This window comes from Furipterus horrens, unplaced genomic scaffold, assembly GCF_987537825.1.
Source record: "Furipterus horrens unplaced genomic scaffold, mFurHor1.1.pri manual_scaffold_2, whole genome shotgun sequence".
Lineage (NCBI taxonomy): Eukaryota > Metazoa > Chordata > Mammalia > Chiroptera > Furipteridae > Furipterus > Furipterus horrens.
Window position 1 is genome coordinate 203,941,142 of NW_028327172.1, and position 17,344 is coordinate 203,958,485.

Consider the following 17,344-nt stretch of genomic DNA (forward strand, 5'->3'; position numbering starts at 1 on the left):
TGCAGAAGAGAAGTGACTAGGAAGGGGATCTAGGGGGGACTAGACTGGGATGTGTTTGTAGGGCATTGGTAATACTTCATTCCTTATCCCAGCTGCTGGTTACATGGTGTGTTCACTTTGTGAAAAATTAAGCTGAGCCGTAGACTTAGGATTTGTATACTTCTATGTATGTTATACTTCCATCAGGAAAAAAAAGTGAGGAATTATTATTTTTTTAATTTCTTGAATGCATAGAATGTTCCAAGCACTGAACAGGTCAGGTGATATCCCTGCATACATTCTCAAGTAAGGTAAATGTTTAAAATGCTGAGTCCTAAGCCTAGCACAGAAAAGCACCTAATAAGCTGTTATAATGATCTGGTATGTTTCACATTAGAGAGAGGAGAAACCAAATGGTGCAGGCAGACTGAAAGACAGCATAGAACGGACAGGACACCTGGAGGTGAGGGAAGTATGGGAAATGAGGCTGCAGGGTGAAGCGGGAGCAGGTCAGGTAGGACCTTATGAAGAACCAAGGTGGAAGGAATTGAAATTTCTCCTAAAAACCACAAGCCTCCAGCAGAAGGTTTTAAGCAGAAAAGTGCATGGTCAGAACAGGCCAACGTCCTTTCTAATGCTCCTACAGTTTGCTCTCAGTTCCCCAAAGTTTCAGCTTTCAGCCCCAAAGCACATCTGCATGCATGTCATGCGAGCCGATGGCAGTGGGACTTTACTCTGGTTCCATCGGGGAGACCAGGAAGCGTTCCCTAGGCCCCTCACCCCTGCAGACCAGTGAGCCTCTTCTGTATATCTCATCACTCTGTGTTCCCGGGGCTCAGAAAAGCTTGACTTCTGGGAACCTGACAGTCTGGTGCTGAATTCACGTGTCCGGGTGCTAAAACCTTGCTCCCCAGCTGCTTCCTCACCATGCAGCAGCACTGTTGCTTGTTCGGCAGGGAAGGGACCTCAGAGAGTCCTGCCCCTCATTTTCTATCGGGAAAAGGAGGCCAGACAGGTCCCCCCATCACAAAGCAAGTGAGCAGGAAAATGATGGCCAGACACCTGCTCCCAGGGCCTCACGCTCTCTCCTGTCTGCTTTAGGTTACAGCTCGAGAATTTCTATTGTTAGAGCAGGGGTTTAGGGAACAGTTTAGCCGGGGACAGAGGGCGCTTGAAGCTGCTTTTGTGTATAGTTTTATTAGAATTTGAGGAAACTTCAGTGTTTGCATCAAAGAGTCAGGTGCTGATGGAGAATTGGGGGAGCAACACTGAATCCCTCCCAAACTGCACTTCTGCTTCCCACCCTGAAGGCAGACAGACCCCCTTTCCGTTTTTAAAGAGCCCCGGGTCTTCCCTGCACTACAGAGCATACAAAACCTTTGTCCTCGATCTAAATATTTAATGGGCACACTCCAGCAGGCCAGTGAAGCAGGAGATAAGAGAAGCCTGGACAGGATGCATTATGAAATGACCCTTTCCCTCCCGCAATGACACATTAACCACCAAAGCCCCTGCCGCTTTCTTTCTGAACTTGAGTCCAGTGTTCCCCTTCAGCAAGGGGTGGGCGTCGGGGTGGGGCTGAAGCATTTTCTTTCTCAGAGGGCCCAAGACCGAGGGCGAAGGTGGGGAGGGGCGGGGACGAGGGGCCTGACTTCCAGCCAGGGATTTGATACTGTCCTCGTTCTGTTCCAGGGGAGGTTCGGACGCAAGAACAAGATGAAAGTCGTGCCCCAGCCCAGGTGCTGACGGCGCTGGAGGATGCCGGGAGGCCTGCTGTCACCTCCCCAGCAAATCAGAGCCACGGGAACCAACGCAAGCACTTTCATCCTTCATTACCCCAGTTACCTTCTGAGGAAGCAGGAATAAACAGGCTTGGAAGGGAAATAACAAAACTGACAGAGGAACAGGCAGCTACAGAACCGGCAGGGATGAGGGCAGAGCGTCCCGTGGGGGAGGGTCTGAGGGACAAGACGGCGCCGTCCCCTCTGGGTCTGGCCTCCAGGGAGCCGCTCCCCAAATCTTGCCGGGACTCCTCTGAGCCCAGCCAGCCAGCGGCCCCTGCTCCCACCCTGGAGGATGGCAAGGAGGCTGCAGAGGGTGGTGGCCCAAGGAGCACCGTGAAAACATGAAGGGGGCAGGGACCTGGCATAATGACACATGAAAAGCACTGGGGGACATAGAGAATTCAGCGTCAGACAGCTCTCTGAAGTTGCTTTCTCCTAAAACACCTCCAAGTCTGCAAGTGAGAAAAGACACGGATCCTGTCGCAAACTGTGACTATTCTGAGGACGCCAGCACGGTCTGATTTATTAAACGCGGGTCCTCAGGCTCCCCGGTGTCATCTCTTGCTGCCGACGACGCACTGCTGTGAACACGGCTAGGCACGGAATCGCGTCCGCCATATGGCTGGTTTTCCACATCCGTCTTTCTGTCAGCATTTGTTTTATTAGAGATAAGATGTTTTTTATTAGCATTTAATGTTGTTGATCCAAATTATGGGAAGAGTGAGAAACCACTGGGGTTTTTAATCAGAGCCCCGTCTTTGTGATGGCTAGGCGGCTGGAGAGAAAGGTGTAATTGAGTGTAATGGGTCCCCACTGCACTTCATCACGCCGGGGCCCCCGCGGGACCTCCCATCATGGGTGTTCTTGGCATCCCGCCTGCAGCCCTGTCTGTCGTGGCTCCGACTGGCAGGTGGAACGGGGCTTAAGCAGGCTCAGAAGGTTGGGCTTCCAGTTTGAAATCCACAGCCCCTGCGGAGACCTGTTTGCTGACTGCTCGGGCTGAGTTTTCCAGCCTGTAATTCTGGAGGATTAATCGACCTGGATGGATGGGGGCATAAGAAGGGAGGAAGGGGACTCCAGGGGTGTGTTGATTTTTTGTTTTTGAGATGAGTTGAGAGCCAGAACCTGGAAATGAAGTCTCTCTCATTCAACCTGCGCTGCATATAGGGTTTTGTGGCCATGTGGGGTTGGGGCAAGATAGAACTGCTAAGGGCCAATTTCCCGCCCCTCCTAAAACCTCTAAGGCTTCACTCCAACAGAATGTGAAGTCTGCCTCCTTCCTGCTGCAACCCCCGCCCCATCCCCCAGGTACAGGGAGTTTAAAGACGAAACACAGAGCTTATGGCCCTCGAGTGGAAAGAGAGGAAAACAAAATAACTTGATTACAGCCTGGAGGGGCACTGTGGAACCACATACTAGCTCCAAGTGTGGGAAAGGAGGGAGTGGTCAACCCTACCTGGTTCTTTCCTCGGGGATAAAATTAGCTTTATTTCTGCAGCATCTGGCATTGCAGAAAACTGAAGGCTTATCACACGATAGAACTTTCTTTGAGCTGAACTCAGTTTCTTATCCCAGAAAGACCTGATACCAGATCCCAGAAGCTCGAAATACCGTTAAGAACCAGAATCACTCCTTCATGACACTCCTGCAGGGATAAAAGAGGCTCCTGAGGTGGGAAAGGTAAAAAATTCATCCTAAAAGTCGGATGTTTATACCAGGATTGTGAACCAGGTGTGATACTGCCCGTGGGTGGCCAGCCCTCCCTGACACTTCCCCGCCACATTTCATCTCCAGGCGCCACTCTGCTAGCAGAGCAGGAGCCCAGTAGGAATCTGTGCTGTCTCACTCTGAAGGGGGAAATTACAGCTAGAAGGTCCCGTCCTTTGCCACATGCACAGTGGTGGAACCTCCAGTTGCTTTCTTTCCACCCACCAGAGGTCACCCCCGCTGGTGGCATGGGGGGCATGGCCGAGCCAATGCACTGCTGCTCCTGGTGAGCTGGGCACACCATCTACCCCTGCCTGCCAGGCCCAAGTGCCCATTCCTCCCTCTGTGCTCCAGCCTCGCCTTTCCCCAGGCCCACCCCCTCAACCTCCCCTGCAGGGAGGTCGCTTCTACAGCTGCAGAGCATGCACAGTCCAGCAGTCACGGAAATCATTTTCCTCTGCACTAGGCCTTAGTTATCTGCAAATGTTCAGCGCTCCTACATAGGACACCAGAGTCACCAAAGGAAAACACAGCCAGATTTAATACAATAATAAAAAGAAAACTCTCTTCCTAGAGAAGCTCTGGCTTCGACACACTGTGGGCCAGGAGCACATCTTCAGGGCCCATCTTTACCTTCTAAAAAGCAAGGCTTATAACAAACCCTCAACACATTCCATCATGGGCAGGAAAACTGCCATGAGCACCAGAGAGTCTGGGGTTCAGGGCGGGGAGGTTGTAGAGCAATAAGCTAAACTGTGTGTGCACAATCAGCCTAGGAAGGTTTTGCATTATGAGATGGCACTGGAGCCAATGAGTTGATCCTGTTGTATGCGTAACCTTGACCTTGCATTATATACACATGTGACACTGTCCCACCTCTGCTCTCCCAACCCAGTGTGGTCCTTGTGTTCCATAGTCATTAAAGAGAGTTTCAGCAATTACTTAGGGTTGTCTTTTGTCTTTTTAAGAGTCATTGCAAAAGTATATAGCCTTCTCTCCCCTATTTCAGCAGATAAGCCTGCAGTAGTCAGGGTACTCTCAGCCATAATTCACCCTTTAAGAAACGTAAACAATAAGAAAACGAATTATATTGTATAACAAGAACTTTAGAAGTAGGGCATTCCAGGTCTGGTTCATTCAAGAACGTCATCAAGGACCTGGTTCTCATCTTCCTGCTCTGCCTGCCAGTGTTTCAGCTACTTCCTCAAGCTCACAAGATAACTGCAGCTGCTCCAGCCAGCACCTGTTTCCACATCTGTGTTCAAAGGCTGAAGAAAGTTATTCTTTCTGTGTGTGTCTGTTGAAGAACAAAAACTCAGTTCTTGTCATGTGTCATTGGTAAGAATTATCGCACACCTATCTATGTCTAAACCAATCCCTGGCAAGGGAGATGAAATGATGTCATGGGTTTAGGTTCATCAAGATCACCCTTTGAACTGGGGAGAGACCCTGTGCCTGAGCATACAGACTCTAAAAGGGTATAAACACCAACACGAAAAGCAGGTCTTGAGAAATACAGAAGGGTTGAAAACAGATTTGAGTAGGCCACCAACAGCATTGTCACAGAACCGCGTCTGTTTTTGTTTTTTTTTTTTTGGTTTTTTGTCCTTAAAAAGCCAGCATATTATGCTACTGATGAGGGCGGAGTTGGGGGGAGAAGTGGTGGTGGCTATTGGTGGGTTTGTTAGTAAAGAAAAATGCCACCTCCCCCCTTCCCTGGCTGCTTTATCATCTGTCCTGTTTTGCAGCTGGAACGTTCCCACTTTTGTTTACCTCTTCAAGTGTGTCTGTCCTTCCATTATTTTTCCAGCTCGGTTGCCAGCAGAATGCAGAACAGTCTGGATAAATGAAACAGAGCTGACAGGTCTCTTAATGAAAGCTTCTTTGCACACACTGCATTTCTTATGATCTCCCTGTACCTGAGAGCCTTTTTACATATGAGTGTTTGTCGTTCTTTTAATTAAGGCCTGTGGAAATGGATTGGTTTCTGTAAACCAGGCATTTCTCATCCCTAACTCCTTCCCTTTCCAAGCCTCCTCTGCCCACCTCCTCCCCCCACCCCCCTTTCTTCTTCGCCACGCCTCGCTAGCTGGAGGCTTCTAATGGCATTCAGCTCAATCCCTGCTGGAACCTCCTCCCAACTGGCAGTCTTAAATAAGCTAAACTCGTTTTCCCATCATTGTTCCTCCCAAACAGATACCACCAGCACAGTGTGAAGTTCTAAAAAAGGGTTCTGGTAGCAGTCCTTCACCTGTTGGAGTGCCTTTTCGGACATGTTCTTCAGACTGGAGTGTTGGCGCCCCAATTCACCGTGGGACTTAAAAGGTTCAAGCTCCTTTTTAAGGAATTTCAAAGACCAGCTACCTGCCCCACGTGGTTATCTTCACAGTTTCAAGAGCAGCATGCCTTTGCTCCTCTTGGCTTTTTGATCCTGTAAAAAAAAAAAAAAAAAAAGACGACACTTTCTCCTGGCTCGATCATTTTCCTGCAGCCCTGTGGATGGCCTGGTACCCTACTTTGCTTTGAAAGAGTTCTGTTTCAGCACCGCCTCCCCCTGCTTTCATTCGGGAAGCCTCCATTTGAAACAATCTTCCTCCTTAATAATATTGAGGCTACCTTAGAATGTCAAAAAGGCAAAGGAGTCCCCTTAACTCACTCCTGTAATATATTCCTTTTTTTCCGGATACCTTTCTCAACAGAGGAAAATTTGAAGATCAGAAAGATGCAACAGAGAGCTCAGTAATGGATCTAAATAGAAATGAGAAGCAGAAAAAATAAGAAGGCCCCGTCTCTCGATGTTATGATTGCTCCCAAAAACAAAGCACGTTGATACAGCATGAAGGCAATTTAAAATGATAGATATCGATGTGCTTCCTTACATTTCATATCACCTCTTTACTAAATGAGAATTTTTTTAATACATAGTGAATGTTTGCATAACACTGACAAGTTTGACTTTCTGGAACCTATGTGAGCCCAGGAATGTACATATTTTGGGATCTTAGCCAAGGCCAGTGATAGCTGATTAAATGTGAAACAATTGGGTTTTTAAAAAGGCAAAACAACTGCTATTTTATAGTTTAACTTAAAGAAGTAACTTCTGTTTATTTGCAGACCTTACTTTATTGGATTCTATGATCATATATCATAACTATATCATTTCTGTTACCTAAAATAAAAATGTGTGCCTTGACTGGTGTAGCTCAGTTGGTTGGGCATTTTCTCACAAAGAAAAGGTCACTGGTTCGATACCCAGTCAGGACACATGCCTAGGTTGCCTGCCTGTCCCTGGTTGGGGCATTTGTGCAAGAGGCAACCAATCGATGTTTCTCTCACACACCACTGTTTCTCTCCCTCCCTTCCCCTCTAAGAATAAATAAAATCTTTTATAAATAAATAACGTAAAAATGTAATTTTCCTGATATATGTGATTAATTATCTTTATTATTTGGGCCAGTTTCTCCACCCTAGCTGCAGGCCAAGCACAGGCTGAGCATTTCTTCCAGAATATTGTATCAACTTATCAGTTACAATCTGTCACCTATAGTTATTAGCTCACATGCTTATCATGAAAATTATGGAGCATGTAGAGATTTTATGCATTCAGTCAAAAATGCCAGATCTAAAATCAGTTGGGTTATTTCTTGCAGTCTTTCGAGTTGACCAAAGCACTCACTGATTTGCTCTATTTTCTTACGTTTTTAGTATTTCCGTATATATATATATATATATATATATATATATGCACTGAAAAGCCCAACTCAGAAAAAAATTCACTGCAATTCTGAGAAAAAGCTTATCCTAAACATCTAAAGATAGCATTTCTAATTATTGTCTACATTGTGTTTAAACTGTGCAAACTTGAGCATTATTCTCACTTTACCAGCTGTGTCTAGGTAGAGTCATTACATCAAATGCTTCTAATTTTACAGAAAGAAATCAAAACAAGTGTGTGTTTAAGTCTCAGTGACAAATCCAAACCCTGTGAGTCAAACAGGCAAACTGATTAGCAAGCTGGCTGGGAAGTCAAAACAGCAAATGTAAAGAGATTAACAAAATAGATCTGTAAGAGGAGAGGGGTAAAAATAGCCTCCAGGGGCCAAGTGGGGTCCACAATCTCTCCTTCATCTTAGCCACATCCCCCCCAAGAGATGGGATCACAGAGTTTCTCTCAGCTAGCCTCTTAATCGGTGCAGAAATCCTTCTTACAAACCTAAGAGGTGATAACCTTTCCTTTACTTGAGTCTTTGTAGTTCAGTGGTACTCAGTATCTGACAAGGTGGCCAATCCATTAGTAGTAGCTCTTTTCCTGACATTAGCCAGCGTTATTAATTAGACACTTATTAGATCCTTAGGTCTTCATGTTATGCTACATGGCTTTCATGAATAACACTTGATTTAATTAATCCTCACAACAATCCAATGGGATCGTCTTAATTTACAGAGGAGAAAACCCAGGCCCAGAGAGGTGAAGTGACTTGCTCAAGTCACACAGAATGTAAGTGTGGCAGAGCTGGGGTTCCAAACGAGCCTTTCTAGCTCAGCCTACACTGCCAGCCACCACACTCTGTGCATTCCTTTGCCCTGACAGTGAACTGTAATTTGCCCTTGTGTTATTTCCTCTCTATTTCTTGGCTCCAGAGCCCCATTAAATAGTTAATGAATTCCATTCCCATTAATGGACAGAACAGAAAGGAATATGTCTGCTAGGGTCTCTCTTTAGTCTGGGGAGCTGAGGGTAATGCAGAAAGTAAGAACAGGAGGTGCTATTGTCTGAATGTGCACCCCCTCCCTCCCCAATAACTATATTGAAATGCTACCCGCCAAAGGTGATAGTAGTAGGACATAAGACCTTTGGGAGATCCCAAAATCATGAATGGGGGTGGGGGGCAGGGAGAACACTAATCTCGTTAGTGCCTAAGAGGCTCCGGAGAGATCCCTTGCCTCTTCCACCATGTGAGGATGCAGCGAAATAACACTGGCTGTGAACCCCAAAGAGGTCCTAACCTGGTCGTGCTGGGGCCATGATCTTGGACTTCCAGCCTCCAGAATTGTGAGAAATTTCTGTTGTTTCTAAGCTACCCAATCTGCGGTATTTCGTGACAGCAGCAGACAAATACAGAGGGTAAGTGAGGGAAAGCACCAGTCTCCTTCCGAAAATGAATCCAAACCTCTCTGGATGACCCTGAATAACCTATAATCTGGGCAGCAGAGTCGAAGATGGCAGATCGGCATTTTATTTCTCTTCATCTTGTGTCCCTATGTAATGGCCACCTCGTATTCAGGACTTTTAATTGTGGGGCTAGGAAAATACGTCTCCTTGAGATCAGGGTACTTAAAGACTTAGTTTGCTCATTTCTTTTCTGTGCTGACCTGTGCAGTTCAAGTTAATATTTCAAACCAGTGAGAACGAGTTAGTGGAGCAAAGTCACCAGACAATAATAGCCTTTCTCTCCAGTTGTCACTTGGGTTCAAGGAAAGAATTTTCAATAATGTTAGTCTTAGTAAGAGGTAAAAATAACCACTGGGGATGGGTTTCTGGGTAAGATTCAGTTTGATTCACTGTCTTAAGAGTCTGGGAGAAATGGAAGCTGCCTCCGAATAACCAGAGTGGAAAGGACACAGCTAGAAAGCCAGTCTACCTGAGGAGGTTGAAGAATTATGAGAACTTTTGTTCAGTAAGTGAAGGTGGATACGCAAGACTGATCTAGTCTCTATGTAGATTATAATTTTCAAAGAGGCTGAAACTCCAACAAGCCTGGAATTAAAATCAGCCTACCTTTGAACCTCACTGCTTCCAAGTGCCTTTGTGTCAAGAAGAGCTTTGTCCTTACTGTGGGAAGGCTGGTGACTTCATTTGCCAACACCAGCCTCCCAGTAACTTGCCCAGTGTGGCTTTGCTTCACGGGCCCTGTTTTGACCATCTGGGAAATGGACCTCATGCTGCATTTAGAGGCAGATGTGAGGGCCACGGGCCCAGGCCAGTGGCTCTAGTGTCAGAATCGCCAGAAGTTTATTGCAAATAGATTTCCTTCTCTCTGCTTGGGTCCCACAGCTGGTTTTTCCAAGCTGATTTTTTTTTTTTCCCCACAACCATTGGTGACTGAACATTGTTGCCAGCAGAATTGGGAAGAGAATGATAAGGAGTCCTACTGGGATTTTTGGAAATATCTCTGCTATTTCCAAATAGTAACTGAGCCCGGGAGAGAGGCCTCAAATAAACAAAAAAAGTAAGCAAGGCCCTGATGCAATACTGAGCTGCTGAACTTTTAATGTGCAACGTGAAGATTGCCAAACAGCCCCCAAGCTATCTATCTGCTCTCTGCAGGGTGGCAGGATGCCAAACACAGCTGAGGACTCCGGCAGGGGCACCTAACTGCAAGCAGCATGAGGTGGCAGGGTCACACTTTGGTGGTGGGTGGGGAGGGGGGGACCCTAGGCCACCTCAGCACCGGCCTCGGAAAGCCAAGGAGGAATCTCAGGGGGTGGGGGTGTTGGGGGAGTCCTTAGGGCATACAGGTATCTCAGGGCTCATGGGTGAGGGTAGGGGTCTAGGGAAGTAAGGGACCTTAAGAGTCTACCTAGTTAGAGATCTCAGGGTAGAGGAGACTTCTGGGGAGACCTCAGCCATGCAAGAAATGGGACCGCAGGGTAGAGGGTGTCTCTGAGAGCAGAGGGAGAGAATCAGGGTGGGGGTAGGGTCTTGGGGCACATGGAGGGGCTCTCAGGGCGCCTAGAGGAGTGCAAGGGTGTGTGGGGTCTTCAGGCACGTGGAGGAGATCTCGGGGCACTAGGGGCAGTGTCAGGGCGGGAGCTCTGCGCCGCGCGCCGGTGGGACTCGCTCAGGTGGTCTTGCATTCGCTGTCCCGCTTGCGCTTCCTGCGCTCCTGCGTCTGGCGCGCCCACGGCCCCGGCCCGCACAAGCCCACCACGCAGCAGGCCAGCCGGCGCCCCGCGTTGCCGTGCTCCAGGCTGGCCAGGTTGCCGCCGCGGCCCAGGTCGTCCTCACCCTCGTGCACCACCACGGCTCGGCCCACGATCGAGTGCGGGCCGCTGAGCGAGGCGACGAGGCCGGAGCGGTACTTCCAGAGGCTGCCGTCCCGCACAGCGAAGTTGCCGAAGTCGCCCGGGTGCTGAGGGTGCTGCACCCCCCGCGGGTTGTAGTGCGGCCCGGTGGACTCACAGCCCTGGCTCAGGTCCCCGAACTGGTGCACGTGGATGGCGCGTCTGGAGACATTGGGCTCCGCCGGAAAGCCCTCCATATCAAAGAAGGCCTCGAGCGGGGCGCCGGGTGCCAGCTGCCGGAAGAGCACTAAGCCGGTCACCTGGGGCTGCTCAGCATCCAGAGAGGCCGAGGGCCGCACCTGGCAGGCGGCGTGGAGTGTGGCGTCTGGGCCACCCGCCGCCCGCTGCCCTGTCACCTCCTGCCAGATCTCCGTCACTTTGGCGTGCATGTCGCGGATCTGCTCCTCCATGCTCAAGCTGGCGTCCGACACGTCCCGGCCCACCCGGTCGTCCGAGGCGCAGGCCACCATGAAGAAGCAGGCACACAGCAGCGCCAGCATGGCTGGAGTCGGGCACCTGCGGGCACCCCCGGGGTGGGGGAAGAGCGAGGCTTAGTCAACAGAGACACGAAATCTCAGGCACCCCAAGTCCTTGGATCCAACCCATCCTCACCAGGGAGCATCCTCGCCCATTCCTTCTTTCAGCCCATATTTCTCCAGGGCTTACTGAGTTCCAGGAACTTTGTTAACTGCTGGGCTTGTGAAGATGGTTGACACAGAAATCTCGGGAAACTCATAGGGGCTTTTAAGAGCCACAAATCTGATCATGGTCTTCTCGAGTCCTCTTTTCATAAGTGGAGAGTCTCAGGGCAAAGGCGGGGGTCTCAGGGCAAAGGTGGGGTGTCTCGGGGCACATGAGAGGGAATCTCATGGCCCTTCCAGACCTCCCCCCTCTCATCTCCCCTCCCCTGCCACTCTCTAAGCATCGTCTCCCACAGGCATGCGTAAGACGTGCTGCCCTTGCCTTCCTGATCTTTGCAGGGCTGAGCCCTCTCTCTGGAGTGCCCTGTCCCCCTCTCTACAGTGCTCAGTGGACTTGAAGACAGAAACTCTGTTTTATTCATCAGTATCCCAAGCACCTGGGCCCACACCTGGCAGTAGGAAACATTTAATAAGTGATTGTTGAATGAGGAGTTCACTGAGGGACGGACATGTCATCAAATCATTCCAACTTCAATCTGTGCTAGGGATGGATGGAGGAAGCAGCGTCCATGTCCCTGGGGAACTCCAGGAAGGCTTCCCAGAGGAGGTGACTTTTGAGCTGGGTCCTACAAGATAAGTAGGAGTTTTTCTGCCAAGCGAGGTTGGGAGCCCATTTCCGGCACAACATGACATAGTCACAGGCTGTGAAAGGACACTTTGTTTTGGGGATGGAGACAAATTCAGTGTGGCTGGAACCTGGCCTGAGCCACCTGGGAGGAGTCGGAGGTTAAGAGCAAACTTTGAGGCAGGGATGGAGGGGCTGGGTTTGCTGTGCTGAATGTGGCTATTAGCTGGGAGGCTTGTGCTGGTGGAAGCTTTTAAGCAGCAAAGGGGATAATGAGATAGCTTTTTAGTTCATTAAGTCTGCCAGGAGGAAGGATGCGGCTGGACTTTGGGGATACAGGTGATTGGGAAGAAGGAATGGGAACAGCCTAGAGAGAGAGATGGAGACACAGAGAAGGAGAAACAGATCTCAGAGGGCGATAAGACCGGAGGCTGTTGCAGGAACCCAGGTCAGTGGTAATGAAGGCTTTTTCCAAGGTGGAGGCAGCAGAGGCAGAAGAGGGCAAGGACTGGGAGACATCCTGGGCAGCCCTGGGTAGGGTGGAGGTGGGGATTGAGGGGTGGGGAGCAGTTGAGGATGACTGAGTTCCCAGGGGAGAACGGCTGTGTGGATGGTGGTCTAAGGCCTCGACAGGAAGGAGAGAGGGGGAGATGCTGCTGAGGTGCCCAGGTGGGATGTTCAGAAGGTGACTGAAACATGACTGTGGCACCTGGAAGAAGCAGTGTACCTGGGAAGGGTTCTCAGTGTTGGCAGCACGTGAGATTCTGACTCTTAAAAATCAGGCCCAGGCTCCACCTTAAGAGCTTCTGATTCCATGAACTGGAAATGTGCCTTTTTTTTTTTTTTTTTTTTTAAGCTCCATCAAAGATTCTGGGACCCTGCCAGGGATTTTAGAGAGATACAGATTCAAATCCCAATCCCAACTCATAGGAACTGTGACACCATCAGGGAAGGTATGACTGACCCTCTCTCAGTTACTTGTAAGATAAGGCCAGTCACACCCCCCGAGGGTCACGGTGGGGATTAAATGCCAGGTATTTTCACATCTTTAAATCTGCCCGTGGGGATCAATACTGCCTCCAAACAACTGATTCGGGGGGTCAGCTGCACTTTCAAAGGCCTTCTCCAACCCCAAAGCAAGTGCCATTCTAAAAGGCCGTGCTGGGCAGCTAGAGGAGCTTGAGACCTTCGCCCATTGTCCTTTACAAGATTACAAAGGGTCCTAATATTTGAGAGGGGGGGGATAGTTAATTTTTACGAACCAGGGGTATGGACTTGGGGGGGATCGCTGGGGGAGGGGGGTGCTGGGGGGAGGGGAACAAGGGGGAGAAAATTGGAACTGTTGTAACAATATAATCAATAAAAAACATTAAAAAATAAAAAATAAAAAATAAAAAAATAAAAGGCCGTGCTGGGGTTGGGTATTTATTCTCTCCGTAATTATTACAGAAAGGTGAGGCGGTAGGGTGGTTAAAGGATGGATTCTGAAACTCTCTGCCTCCACCTCAAATCCGACTCTGCCACAGGCTCTGAGGGTTAGCTGTCTGTCATTGTCCCTTTAGGGCAGAGGAGCAGAGAAGATGCTGGACTGCAAACCCTGGTTGGGCTCCACCTCCTCTCTGAGCCTCCATTTTCTTGATCTGCAAATAGGGGTCATTACCCTTCCCCTAGAGGATTGCTGTGAAGCTTAGAAGAGACAACTAGAATCGCTGATATGTACTGAACACATGTGCCAGGCACTGTTAAAAGCAGGTGGCGTGTGTTAAGTCATTCGCATGAGCCTCACACACCTGTAGGGCAGGTGTTACCGTTAGCCCCACTCTGAAGTGTGGGGAAACTGAGGTGCAGAGAGATGAATGTTTTGCCCAAGATTACACATTGAGGATAAGATTGGAAAGTGTGTGGTCTTCTCTAAGCCTCGACCTTAGACACCACACTAAACAGCTCTCGTCGAAGGCACTTAGCTCAGAGCCTGGTACCTAGAAAATTCTCGGTAAACGGCAGCTCTTAGAGATCAGAAACAAACGAGTGATAGGGATTTCAGGCCCGTCCCCTGAGAGACGACATTGAAACCGTGGGAAGAGGAGCCCAGAAGAGGCTCCAAAAACAAGTGGCAGGTAGAAGGGAAACCCCAGAGAATGACGAGGGAGCACGTCTGACACGGCCTGGTGTGGCTGACGACACGCAAGCCCAGGGAGTGGGGAGCAGCCCTGCCAGAGCTCAGCCTCGAGCATCGGGAACCAGCCCCTCCTTGGGAGGCAATCCTGCCCCTCAGGAGGCCTCTGCCAATTGGAAAGTTCTTCCTTAAAAAACAGGGAGCAAAAACAGATTGTTGTCTTTCAACAACTCTTGGGTAATAATTAACATGGTACAGAGATGTTTTTCTCTTTACAAAAAGAAAATTCTCCCTGAACCCCAGCTAAGCCCTGACTCCTGTCTCCTAAGCCGTTGATTCTGTCCCGTAAGGCCAGCTCGCATAAGCCTCCAGCTTCTTGCCCAGTTTCCCCCTTAGTTTGAACTGTGGGTGATCAAGTGGCTTTTTCAGGCCCTGCTCTGTGCCTGGTCTGGAGGGGAAGACAAGATTAGCAGAGAAATGGGACCAAAAGGGGAAGATGGCAGCCTGGTCCGTTCTAATCCCTGGGCTCCCTTGCAGAAGGAGCCTGGCTGGGAGCCTGAGCCGCCAGGCCAGGCCTGCCTCTCTCTTCCTGCCACAAGCAGGTGGCTTTCTCTCAATAGCTCCCCCTCACCCCCACCCCGCCCCCTGGGCCATGCAGCATCCAGAAAGGGCAGCCTTGCTCCCTCCAGATTTCTCTTTTCTAACACCGAAGTCCTCTCGGTCCAGCCTTGGCAGACCCAAAGTGGAACCGCTTCTCCCACTTGCCTTCCTCACGCCTCTCCCCAGCTCCCAGCTCATCCCGCAGAAGAGCCAGCTTACGTCATGAAGCCTATTTCTCTCTCAAGATGATCAAATACTTTTCCAAGACAAGGCCTGGTGTCCCAGCCCAGTTGCAAGCTTCTACTAGGCAAACTCTGAGAAGAACGCAACGAACTTCCTCTTGGCACCCACCTTTCCAGCTGTTCCAAGTGTGTGGCAGGGGGGCAGCATCCAGCAGTAGCCAGTTGCAGGAATGCCGCCGGACGCCTGCGGCTGGGCTGTTTGTGGGTGTGCCGGAAAGCCAGCCCGGGGGAGTGGTCACCCCGAGGAAAGAAGGTCATTGGGCCAGTTAGGGAGGGAAAGCAGGCCGGGCTGGCCCTGGGTGAATTGCCTCACTCCTTCTCCTGCGTTTCCTCCGCCCCCAGCCTCTCCCCAGTCCCGGCCTCCGTGGCCAAGTATTCCTTGTCATGAATGACTTCACTGGTTTGTGCAGACGTAGCCAGTGACCTTCAGCACGCAGCAGCAGGGAAATAAAAATAAGTCAGAAAATAGCCTCTTTGGAGAGGGGTACAATGGTTTCTTTCTTGTGAGGCCCTTTGCTCTGTCCCGATTTCCTTGGCTATTGACTTATTTTTGCTGGATGCTTTTGCGATGGAAATGGGCACCTGACAAGTATGCCTGGTGTCTCCTTAGAAGGGCGCCGCGTCGCCTGGGAGACGTGAGAGGCAGGTGTGGTAGCACAGGCCGCAGAGCGCCAGCTGTGTCCCTTCCTGGCGCTGTGCTCCTGGACCTGCCAGCTCCCTGCGCCTCCCTTTCCTCGTCTGTAAAATGGGGATGTAATGCTGACCGGTACCATTGTCACCAGTGTCGCCGTCACTAGGTTACGAAGTGGTGAAGGAGCATTTTAAAGGAGTATGGAGTCTGAGCGAGCCTTGAGCCCAGCCCAGCCCCAGGGGCCTTTCTTCCTTTGCTGCTGGGATCTTTTCTCAATCACAGAGCTCCATCCAGAAATAGAAGCTTTCATTCCCCCGATTGTTCTGCCACATGAGGAAAGGCAGCTGGCCCAGCTGCCTGTGTGTCCCCCAGCTTTCCCTTCAACAAATGTTTAGTGGGTGCTCACTCCACGCCAGGTACTGCGCTGTGTGCCAGGCGTCTAAGGCTGCAGGTGCCCCTCTCCTCTGCGGGCTCAACTCTGGGGAGGGAACAGCAGTGTCAACAGGTCCACTGACTGCAGAGTGGGGAGTACAGCTGCGGGGGGTGGGCAAGGCCCTGGGAGACCCAAACACTGGTCCTCACCACAGAAATCCAGACTTCTGGGCCCCACTCCAGGCTGAGTGAGTCAATTGCCAGCAAGAGCTTTCTGGAGCCATCTCTATAAAAAGCTGATAGCTCTAGTAAGCAGCCAAGTTTGAGAACCACTATGTGGCAGGAAGAATTCAAACGAAAGATCTTTGGCCAGGAGTAGCCATTCCAGAAGGTAAGATGGAGACTTCTGGGAATTCAGAGACTCCAGCCCCTCTGCCCACCACCCACCCACCCACCCACCCTTCAGGCTCATCGCTCAGCCCTTGCTGCTCTGCATTCTGCTGCTGGGTGTAGTTGTCCTTGACTGTTGACTTTTCAGAGTTCCAGATGCCAGCTCTCGCCCTACCCCACCCCCACAGCATTCTGGTTTCTCATTGTGACTCATTCATCAAATTTTTAAAAATAAATCTGCATTTTTGTTCAGTTCATGAAATAATAATTATACAGGGTGGACAAAAGTAGGTTTAAAGGTCAGTATTTCAGTGTCTCAAGTGCAAGGGAGTCACTGATGTTATAGAGATAACTACACCGTATAGAATCACCTGTCCTTTGTAACTTTCCTTTTGTCTCCTCTCTAGGCTGGGAGGCAGTAAAGTACAATGATTAGCAATCAGAGAGTCTTAAGTAAATCTTGACTTTGCAATTTAGCTCTGCTACTTTGGACCCATTACTTATTGTCTCTGTACTTTATGTCCTTATCTACATAGTGAGCAAATTAATAGCCATACAACAAAAACATTGCAAGCATTAAATAACATACTATATGAGAAAGTGTCTTGTAAAGTGTTCTGTTGCAAGTCCAGAAAACCAAACCTAAACAAGCAAAATAAGAATGTATTGACCCTCATCATGAAGAGTTATAGCTTTAGACATGGTGAGATCCAGGGACTCAGATACTGCTGTTGGGTCCATGTTTCACCTTTTATTTTGCTTCCCTCCACATTGGCCCTGTCCTCAGATAGGTTGTCCCTTAGTGGGGCAAGGTGGCTGCAAAAACTCCAATCTTTCTCTTCTGGTTTCAAATCCAGTGGGAAAGAGAGGATACCTCTTTTCCAACAGCCCCAGCAAGTGTCTTTGATCTCATTGGCTATGAAGAGATTATCCTGGAACCGATTCAATGCTATGATCAGTCATGACCCCACCTTTGGAGCAAGGGGCAGAGTCAATGTCCCCTGCATTGACTGAAGATGCACTGGTTTCCAAGAAGGAAATTTGGGTACTATTGCCAAAGGAAAGAGAATTGAATGTTGCCAGGGTCAGGGTGAATTTCCCCTAGAAGGCCAATTCTAGAATTCCATATGGAGATCTTTCTTGGACCTTAAAAGAAATAAAATTAGAATAAATAAAGAAAGTACCACTTGAT

At 49.5% G+C, this 17,344-nt stretch overlaps 2 protein-coding genes and 1 long non-coding RNA gene across 5 annotated transcripts in view; 1 reads left to right on the forward strand and 2 right to left on the reverse strand.

Moving 5' to 3' along the window:
* Positions 1-2,868, forward strand: part of CCDC149 (coiled-coil domain containing 149) — a 99,479-nt gene extending 96,611 nt beyond the window's left edge. For both annotated transcript variants that reach the window (XM_090267015.1, XM_090267014.1), the window contains one exon: positions 1,672-2,868. In XM_090267015.1, the coding sequence (XP_090123141.1) occupies positions 1,672-2,108 (437 nt within the window). In that variant the 3' untranslated portion in view covers positions 2,109-2,868. The remainder of the gene's footprint in view (positions 1-1,671) is intronic.
* Positions 2,869-3,080: 212 nt separating this feature from the next.
* LOC150020301 (uncharacterized) lies at positions 3,081-5,916 on the reverse strand. Of its 2 annotated transcripts, none has more exons than XR_016509122.1 (3): positions 5,722-5,916; positions 5,244-5,308; positions 3,081-4,767 (listed from the first exon to the last, which is right to left on the reverse strand). It is a non-coding gene; the product is annotated as an uncharacterized LOC150020301 (long non-coding RNA). The 2 variants fall into 2 exon arrangements; XR_016509121.1 differs by having other exon boundaries at positions 5,244-5,437.
* Positions 5,917-9,724: 3,808 nt separating this feature from the next.
* SOD3 (superoxide dismutase 3) lies at positions 9,725-14,980 on the reverse strand. Its single transcript, XM_090267016.1, has 2 exons — positions 14,869-14,980; positions 9,725-11,051 (listed from the first exon to the last, which is right to left on the reverse strand). The coding sequence occupies exon 2, from the start codon at positions 11,033-11,035 to the stop codon at positions 10,313-10,315; it is 723 nt and encodes a 240-aa protein (XP_090123142.1). The 5' UTR covers positions 11,036-11,051; positions 14,869-14,980; the 3' UTR covers positions 9,725-10,312.
* Positions 14,981-17,344: the final 2,364 nt, after the last annotated feature.

Coding starts and splice junctions, on each gene's coding strand:
- SOD3 (XM_090267016.1), bottom strand. CDS start 11,035: ATGCTGGCGCTGCTGTGTGCCTGCTTCTTCATGGTGGCCTGCGCCTCG.